This window comes from Pygoscelis adeliae, unplaced genomic scaffold (assembly GCF_000699105.1).
Source record: "Pygoscelis adeliae isolate BGI_AS28 unplaced genomic scaffold, ASM69910v1 Scaffold55, whole genome shotgun sequence".
In the NCBI taxonomy this organism is placed as follows: Eukaryota; Metazoa; Chordata; class Aves; order Sphenisciformes; family Spheniscidae; genus Pygoscelis; species Pygoscelis adeliae.
This window is the reverse complement of record NW_008824804.1, coordinates 571620-581500: the sequence shown is the minus strand read 5'-3', so window position 1 is coordinate 581500 and position 9881 is coordinate 571620. Positions and strand designations below refer to the sequence as shown.

The following is a 9881-nucleotide window of genomic DNA, read 5'->3' as shown; positions in this document are numbered from 1 at the left end:
TGCTGCCTAGCGTACCAGCGTGCCGGAGAAGGATGTGCTCGGATCAGTCATCTGCCCGTACAGCAGGGAGAGGGTCCTTCCTTAGGTTTAAATCGTGCCTTAGGTCTCCGGTACCATTACAAGAAAAATATCTGCGCAGAAGCCAAGAACAGATTAATTACGTACAAAGCTGAGGTCGCTGGGGAGAGGACAACTGCTATTTGCAATTAAACTCCCTTTTAAACCAGTACCAGGGTGCGTATCACATTTGTGTGATGTTTCTAATGCAGGCTATTAATTTGGTTTGGATAGGACTAAAAGACCTTTCAGTCCACCCTGTTATGCCAAGTTTCATGCCGAAGGAAGGTTTCGGTGCTAGAAGCTGAAAATGCCTCGTGGAAATTAAGTAACTGCTGCTGGGTTTAAATCTGGTCTTCAGACAGTAAGGACCGGCAGCCACTTCTGGCTTCTGCTCCCTTCTAAGAAGGCGTGAATACTGTGCTCCCGGTCTAGGAATCCTTAAAGCGTTTCCCCAGCCTGTCTTCTAAATTAACAGAGAAACTCTGAATTTCAACAAGCCCTTTTGGCTTCTCCCCCCGTCACCTCACCAAAACCGACCCCCAGAGAAACAAGTGATATGAACCTTTTGAGGTCTCAGATTCTCGCTCGTGATTCGGACCTGACGTCTCACGAGCCGGGTGCGGAAAGCCAGTCTCCAAAAGCCCAATATTCGGGATTAAGTGGGAGCTGCAGATGCTCAGCATCTTTGTGAAGTAGGCCTCGGGGGTTCAAGAGCGTGAACGTGGATTTAGGAGTCTCCGCAGCAAAGCCAGCAAGGCGGGAGACCGTCAGCCATCCGCAGCACTACCCGAACGCTGAAGATCACGGTACGGTTTTGAAAGCTGTGTTAGGTCAGTGGCAAGTGCTTCTGAAAAGGTCAAGAGTCAAAGATTTTGGCTTTCTAGTCTACAAAACACAGAACAGCGAGGACTTGGGACTAATGAGACCTTCTCTGAAATGTGTCTGCAGACTAAACAGGAGTGGCTTCCAACAGACAGAGAAAGCTTACCGATAAAATGAAGTATTTTCTCAACGACTGCTAGAAAAGAGACGACAAAAGCTTTTAACGAGGCAAATGGGAAGGAAAGCTGGTCTCAGACCCCATTGTGCCATACCTGACTTCAGCGTGTGGTACGCAAATGGTCACGCTCCTTACATCGAAATAAGGAAACAAAAATATTCAGCTACATTGTACAAAACTCTCTTTTTTTTTATATATATATATATACACACACACAAAACCCCGTATCTAAGAGATTTAGCATATTGAATTTTAAAAAGTTGCTTGTAGAAGGGTGTTGGATTTTTTTTTCTCTGCTTGCTTTAGGCAGTGCTGTTGCTTGTAAGTTGACACCAGGCACCATATTTTTGAAAGCGTACCAAGACAGCGAGGAGCAGTAAAGGACTTAGAGCTTTTTATTCCAGGCGTCGGCTGCGAGGGCACTGGGACGTGCTGGGAACCGAGGGCCAGCGATGGAGAGAACTGATGGTTTCCCACCCATCTCTGCTTACGGTTAGGGGTATTTCGCTTCGTATTACTCCCTCTCCCCTCGAAAACACCCTACCGTCAGCTTCCATCTGGGTCAAAAGAAAATTAGCGGCGCCGTCTGGATGATGCATATGTTTACCGAAAGGGAGCTCACCCTGCGCACGAGGCTGACGGCTGCCTGCTCCCTGCTTCCCGCTCTTCTTAGAGCTGAAAACGGCTGCGGGGAGCTGCGTTTCTGCTCGGCTGGAAAAAAAAGCGCAACCCCCTTACTGCTCCTGCCGGGAAGGGGAAAAACCAGAAGGAAAACAGGGAGGGAGCCAGACACGTGAAAGGCGGGTAAACATGTCCCCGGTTATGTGCATCGACTGAAACATAAACCAGACTCCTTTTTTTTTTTTAAAATCCGGAGGTTTTGTGCAACGTCTGTTAAAATAACTTTTTTTTTTAAAAAAATCGCACAGCGTAATGGACGTTCGGAAGTGCGTTTCGCAGCAGAGAAAATCCAATTAAACACCTTCCCGCAACAGAACACTTCAATCGGTTAGAAACCAAAGGAAAGTCAAACTTAAAGCAGTTCACAATGTTTGCCAGGTTGGTTTTTTTTCCATCCCCATCCTCTCCCACCCTGATATTACAAAAGATTGTTGTTGGGTTTTATTTTTATTAATAAACGGGCTCCTCTGCAGTTCATATACAATCATAGGTGAATTTTAAATTCCATTTTATACAAACATCTCAAAAAATATTGGGAGTGAAGTATGGTAGGAAATATTGCTCATGTTGCTAGTTAACATGCGTGTAGGAAAAGGAGGAGAAGGGTTTGTTAGTGCACACCTCCAGAGCAGAGCACCCCCCCCTCCAAAAAAGATACAGTAGCTGATTACAGAAAGGTAATGTCCACAAAATTAAGTTTTTCATGCTATTCTACTTTCCAGTACTATACTCTCAAATCGCTTTCGCAATTTGTCTGCGATGGCTAGGTGTCGAACGCTGAGGTATATTAAAAAAGAGATACCTGCACCTAGAGGAAAATCCGTCTTTAGAAAGGGCTTTTTTTTGGTGCTGCACAAAGCAGTTGCTGTACAGGAATTGCACCCAGCTACGATCACTTCCAATTTATAGTAGACAATAGATGACGCCTCCATTTTTTAGGCACTTCTTTTAAAAGGGAGTTGTCGTTTCGCTGAACCGGTGTTTGCGTTCTGTCCCACACCACCTCCTTCCCCGGCCCCCAACAAGAGTCAGGGAATAGTTTCTACTCTAGGTCCAATTGATTTTATTTCCCTGGGGATAATTTCCTATGTATAAAACGACAAAGGAAATGTTTAATTAAAGAGTAGAGGAACAGCCTGACTTAGCAGTTTTGCAAGACAGAAGATGGCTCCTTAGTATTTAAAACTAATTTCACAATTTAAATTTGACTTTTTTAAGCATACGAATGAGACATAAATACAGGCTATCAATCTGTTTAAAAATTTCATTCACATAATGGAAAATTTTTTCATTTATTAAAAATATCACATTTTGAGACTAGAAACAGTAAAGTGCATGAAAAGTTTAAAATATAAATTCAAGAAAATCTTATAGCAGCAAAAAAGCAGAATAAGGAAAAACTTAAAAACACAGACACAACCTTTTCCTATCACTGTGCCATTTTTTTTTTAAACATGAAGCAGCCAACCAATTTTTCAGAAAATTGCATTATGTTTAATGCCTCTTGAGGCACAAGGTTTTGAACTGGCCACCTAGAGCGTAAAAAGAAAAACAAAACAAAACAAAAAAACCAGATTTCCAACACATCCGAAGAGCATTAACAGTTGGGAATGAACCAGCAGCGTTTTAATTCAACCCTGACCGACAACAGAAAAGAAAGGACTATTAAAAAAGTGTGATGGTTATTTGGCAACTAGGGTCAGGAAAAATAATCCAAGGAATGATTACGGCTACCGCTCGCTCCCCCAGTGGAAAAAGCATGCCGACAGCTACGCCGCGTGCCCTTCGGAGACAGAAGTAAGATCATTTCCAGTGGCTTTTTCCTGGACCCTACGCTTAAGCATTTAATCCCAAGTTTCCCATCTTCGCAACCGAACTTCGGAAAAAGGAACCTAGGACGGATTTGCAACTTCTTTATTCACCCGGAACCCAAACGCTTGCAGCGGCTCACTTCAAGTGCAACTTCTTACCATTTCTAAGTCCTGCTCCCGAACCGTGCTGCCGAACAGCGTGTTGCCCTGGCTTGCCGAAGCAGAGAGGCAGCTCTGTTTCACAGAGGTCCTTTGGATCCCTGCGTACCTCGCCCGGAAAGGACCGAGTTCTTCAGAGCTCCGAAAAAAAAGTCACCATGGCATCTGCCGAGCAAGCGATCTATACACAGCATTAAACGCTCACCTGCAAAGTCTTGCGAGACGCAGCTTCGCTGGAGATTTCGTTGTAAATGAAATTACATCAGGAGAATTTAGACCTCAAATTTTACCACAGATATTAAGCCATCTTTGGTTTTCTAACATTAGTTAGACAAGGGGCAGGGCCACACCGCTAATCATTTATAGTCAGGTAATAAGTGCTTCGCTAAGGTGCAAAATTTATTTCGGATGCAGAGTTCAGCCTCCGTTTTGGGTTCAAACAGACAGTACTTCTAATATTCTTCCTACAAAACAAGCATTTCTATTTTTGTTTTTCTTTCTCCTAAAAGGTTGGCTCATTTCGCCACGTTCTGGAAAAAAGCATTATCTTGAAATATGTTAATAAGCAAGTTTTTAATCTCATTTGTCTGTTTATAAGTGCAGCTTCCTACTGAAAAGAAAAAGCTTGCCAGTTTTTTTTTTTTTTTAAAAAATTAAATTAAAAACCTGGAAAGGGAATAATACTTTGGTTCCAGCCCTAGTGCCAAATGATACCAATATGCACCAAAATGTGCAAAATCTCATATCAAACACATAAGGAAAGGAGCTTGAAGAAGCAGCTTAAGGTTGGCCATACTTCACTCCTATATACTTTGATTTACAACTGTACAGGTCCATAACAACAGGTCCTTGCCCTCTAAAGGGGCAGGGCTCCACTACCTCCTGTTAGGCAAGTGCACACCGTTGACAAGAGGCAGGAGCGGAGGATGGAGTTCGAGTTGTGTTAACAGTGAGAAGTGGTCTGAAGGGATGTGAGGGTGTGGACACCCAGTGATGTTGTTGTCAACCAGCCACTGAGGGTCCAAAGGCCCCAGGACACCAAGCACGTTCATGTGAGTGTTGGAATAGAAAATGTAGTCAATCACACCCTAGGGAGAAAGAGAAACACGACAGTGAGAACAGACCTCGCTTCCGGCAACCTGAACTCGACTGGCTTCTGGCTGCAATTCACGGGAAGAGGCACAGCGTTGGAATTAGGGTAAGAAACGCGTGTGGCGTTTTGCGTTCAAAGCGCTGCATCCGTTCTCATTAAGGCACTGGCCAGAGCCAGGTCGGAAGCTTAAAAACACCAGCAAATCAAGGATTTGTGTGCGGTAGGAAAGTGTCCAGCGAGCGTAGGAACCAGTGATGAAGCACTTACAGGAACAAAGAGAAAGACAGCCAATAGTCAGAAAATTAAGACAGCATCCTGGGGAGACCAGGTCAATGCCTGCCATTTCAGAAAAATCGCTGCTTACTTTGAAATCAAAAGTGTAATTGGTGTAAGGCATCAAGTTGTTTTCATAGGCGCTCTTGAGTTGGAAGCCATGCGTAATTCTTCCTTCAGAAGCCCCGTTCTTTCCATTGCCACTGAAGTTCATGAGACACTCGTTATAACGCAACTCCTTGAAGTCCTTGTGGTTGTCAGCTACTATGCCATTGCTTAAGTATTCCACTACACCTGTTTGCAAAGGAAAGGATTCAGGGAGTTGCTTTAAAACACAACATCCAGGGAGCGTTGGCCTCGGAGTTAAAAACCAAAACACCGACAAGGCAGCCCATGAGATTAGAAAAGAGCTTTCCATCTAAGGGGAAATCTACACGGCAGCTGTCTTGTCCACGTCTGAGCCGTATACACCTTTCTGACACGCAGCCAAGGGAGCTGAGGCTCTCCAGCGGTTTTGACACCATTTTTTGAGGATTACAGTAAACCTATAGTACCTGTACTGTAGTACACATGTGACGGGGTGCTAGAGAGGCAGCTTTCGTACGTATACCTGATACTACGGTATCGAACGTCAGAATTACTAAAGCAAACCCGTCTCCTCAGAAAGTTTTCGTGTTCCATCGCGAACTCACGTCTTTCCTGCTTATTATTGCTGCTCAAGGCATGGGTATTTATTTAACGATTTATTTAAGATCTCTTTGTGCTTTTCTACACCTTTGTAGGCGCAACCAACTTTTCTGGAGCGTACAACTGATCACGAAAAGCAGTCTACTCAACCAGAGGACTTGCATTCTATTCAGCCACATTTCGAAAGGCAGCTGTTACCTACCCAGGGAAGTGCAAACCGCCCCATCGCCCTCAGAAGAAAAGAGGATTCGAACGTTCTAAAAAGATAAGTTAAAAATTAAGCCAAAACCAGTCTTACCTGAATCAGGCAACGAGTTGAGATCCGCACACAGCACCAGAGGGATAGAGTTAGGATCTGCTGTTGGGCTACTGGGCCTGCTTGAGGCTTTCTCGAGGATATTTTTCAGTTCCGAGACAAACATCATAGTCTGAATGAGTTTTACATCTGAGTATTCGGGGTCCCAGTGCATGTGGGCATTGGCCACAATCAGCAGCTGTTTGTCCACATGAAGCGATTTCATACCTAGACAAACAAATGCATTTTTATCAGTGAACGGCTGATTGTGTGAATACAGCAGATTCCCCCCTGTTAACATTCAGGGTCTAGCTACTAAGGACTCCAAGTCAGACACACCAGCAGACGGATCTACTGAAAAAAGGCATTACCTGAACCACTATTCCTTTCTAAATTAGCAGCGTTTACATAATATTACATGACTAAATCTCTCCAATATAGGAAAGAAATAGCCAGCATAATCTGATACCGTTACAATTGCATTCCTTCTCTACTGCTCAAGTGGTCATCACTTGACCGTGCACCACTATTCAATATTTAAGGCACAGGGGAGCTTCCTGACTCTTGGCCGCCACGGTATGGCAAATTGTTCCCTTGGGAAAAAACTCAACCTGCTTAAATGAATGCAGTATGAACCTGGCTGCTGCGAAACACTGTAGCTGTTTTTACTATTTATCTGAGAAACAGTACTCTGAAAGATGGGGCATAAAGTCACAGGCAGCTCCTTCCAGTCCTGCAATTTAGACATTCTGCTCCTTTGAACGGTACACTGGAAACAAGCGATCAAAAAACCAGACCGCAGACAGAGCAGGGTGGCAATTTTAAGTATCTTGAAATTGTCTACCGCATCTGATCAAACTTAATGAAAACGCGACAGTCAGTCAATCGAGTGGCATGAGAAGATACCCGATAATCTCATTCTTCCACATCATACATTAGCACTGTCATACAGTCACTGGGGGAGGATGGAAGGATTCAATCAAGGGGGAAAAAAGAGAGTTGAAAATAGAAGTCGCACATTACCGACGACTACTGGTAAGAGCATACGTGTGTAAACACACTGACCTTGGAAAAGCTTAATTCTTCAAGTAGAATTTAACAGAATAAGTAAGCAGGGACAAAAGCTTGAAAGGAGAAAGCTAAACGCTGGGCACCTGGCTGCGAGCGCAACATACCAGGAAATCATGTCATCCGTGTCCCGTCTTAGCCACCGATGGGCTATCATTTCTCAAATTAGCACAGTGAACAGCGTTTGCTCATCTGCAAGTATTTGGTTACCACCGCCAATGGCAATAATATTCTAGAGAGCCGTACGACCTAAAGAATAACTCATGCCTTTACGTGGAACTGAATAATCAATGGGAGAACCACGGTCATACTCACTTGCTCCAAATAATTCCTTGTGCACCTCTAACACCACAGCAACTCCGATGTTGTCCTTCGTCATCACTCTGTTTAACATAGCTTCCGAACCTTCAGAGTTAGCCATTGCCACCTGGTTGAACTCCACTGTATGCTTCTGCACCAGCGTAAATCTGATTAGACAAGGAGAATCGCCTGTGAACACGTGTGACGTATAGCTACGTGAAAAGACATGGTTTCTATCTGCACTCCAGTCTACCACGTCCAAGGAGAGAGCCTGCAGGACAGGGTGAGGCCCATTTCTTTTGTCCTCTCGTTTTACAAAAGTAAGAACAGTTCTAAGAAATATTCCCCCGGTCAGGATCGAGCTCTCGGTCTGGCCAGTGAGATGCTCTCGGGGGAGACGAGATACCTGGGGTTTAGGAAGTGTTTACTTGTTTCAGCGTAGCACTCTGAGAGGATCATTCAGAGGAACGCTCAGAGGTTATCGCACCTCCGCAGGAGTGTTCTAGGCAAAAAATTAAGATGAGACGGTATTTAAAGGCTTGCCTTTTACTTTGGGCAAGTGCATTATTAAAAACCAGCTTCTTTCAAACCACTAGCTAACACCATTAGTTTTGTGAAATTGTTTTTTCATTCCTTTCCAGCTTTAGGATGCCTGAAAACACCTTGCTTCAGGACAAACTGGAGGCTACCTATTGAAAGGGGGTTTTTTTGGTTTTGTCCTTTTAGAAATGTAAAAAAAAAAAAGTATTAATAGCAAAAAAAAAAGGATTTTTTCTGTTTTTTAACGGAGAGCGCCACAGCATAATAACCAGTTCTGTATATATCCTTGTTAGTATCAAGGTTTGAAGGTTTGAAAAACATCAGTTGTTTGTTTTCACAGACTTCCTCTATTCAAAACCAGTCGAGTTGTTTTTATACATGATCCGAAAGGCGTATTTTTGTTTCTGGAAGCGATGAAAACTCTGAAAGGGAGCTAAAGCTTTGGCAACTTCCATTCTAAATACCGAAAACTGTTCCGAGGGAATATTCAGAGGGATACTCGGTGTGGTACAATCCATGAGCAGTTGACACAAATGAGAAGCGTGAATGCCAGCACCTCTCCTCCCTTCCCAATAGTCTGATGCTTTTAGCGTAGCAGAACTTTTTGGATCAGGTATTCAATGATGTAACGTTTCAATTCATAAAAGCAGAGAATATTCTGTGATCCTTTGGCAGTAATACCTCTTTTAATGCCTGAAGCACAGCTTATAGATCTTTAAAGATTAATCTTAGAGGGGTGAAACTTCTGTCAAGCAAGGCAGAAGTTTGTAGAGAAGGTGAAATATTTACTAGATCTGCCAAAAATGCGCACACGAAGCGCCTAAGTTTTTACTCATACTAGCTCTCCTGGAACTTCCATGTTTCTGAAGAGGTATATTTGTTCATAGTGTGACAGGAACAGAAGGACTCTGTTGCAAATAGAGCAGCAAAAGGGAAGGGAGGATGAAGTTCCTTGTAGTGAACTTCATCTTTTGTTTTATAGCACTGTGCTTTGGTTACCATGCATCCTGAGAGAGGAAAGCTTTCAGACCTAAATCAAGCGGGTTTTAAGGTATTTTAAAAAAGCTGCTTCTGCCCCTTACTTTTCAGTTTTGAAGAATATTGCACAGCCATCCACATGCTTCTTCTCCTGCTCAGACATGATTTTGGCACGTGACTTTGGAGAAAAGAATCCATCGTATCCTCGTTCTTTCAAGGCTGGCAGAAAAAGGGTGAAGTATTGCTCTGTTTCCACTTCCTGGAATTGAACACAAATACCTTAGGCTAACAAAGTCAAGTAAAACCTTCCTATCGCTGTATGGCAACTCGGGCCTGCCCTGGCTTGCAGTCAGCAGCTCTCACCAAAGCAAAAAGCTTCTGTTGGCACAAATCGTGTCACTTCCTAGATTAATGGCCTGCTGGAAACAGATTTGCATTCCTGGATATCCTGGAATCTCCCCAAAAGGGAAAATGACAGGTGTATTTTGAATAGCGATAGATTACATCTGATATTTTTGACATCTGAATGCGGATACCCTCCTAGGCTAAAACTTCTCATAGGTCGATAGATATCCAGCAGCAATTAATATTTAATCTGGAGAGCTCTTTCGCACAAGGGTCTCACGCTGTTCTGTAACAATACATTTTCTCTGCAGTAACTTTCAGTCTCCAAGAGGATTTCAGAGATTGATCTCTTGAGGTTTTCAGGCCAAGGTAACTACTCTCTTCTTGTGTAAGGTTTTTGCCTACAAGAACTTGCTTAAAAAATGAAAGATCAGTTTAAAGGCAGAAGCGTTCAACTGTTCTAGACATCGGCGATAAATTTCTAACAGGATACAGGTACCAACGACACTCGATATTTAACTTTGACCATGAGAGTCCCCTTGTTTCCCAATGAGAGTATTTTTGAGACTTTAACTTCCGCACCAAGCAGGA

At 43.4% G+C, this 9881-nt stretch overlaps 1 protein-coding gene across 1 annotated transcript in view; it reads right to left on the bottom strand.

Moving 5' to 3' along the window:
• Nucleotides 1-1226: 1226 nt before the first annotated feature.
• The window catches only part of CNOT6L (CCR4-NOT transcription complex, subunit 6-like), a 13990-nt gene continuing 5335 nt past the window's right edge, over nucleotides 1227-9881 (bottom strand). Inside the window, exons 7-11 of the mRNA XM_009324014.1 lie at nucleotides 9050-9204; nucleotides 7443-7594; nucleotides 6063-6287; nucleotides 5169-5371; nucleotides 1227-4799 (exon numbers count right to left, since the gene is read on the bottom strand). Coding sequence (XP_009322289.1) covers nucleotides 4587-4799; nucleotides 5169-5371; nucleotides 6063-6287; nucleotides 7443-7594; nucleotides 9050-9204 — 948 coding nt within the window. The 3' untranslated portion in view covers nucleotides 1227-4586. The remainder of the gene's footprint in view (nucleotides 4800-5168; nucleotides 5372-6062; nucleotides 6288-7442; nucleotides 7595-9049; nucleotides 9205-9881) is intronic.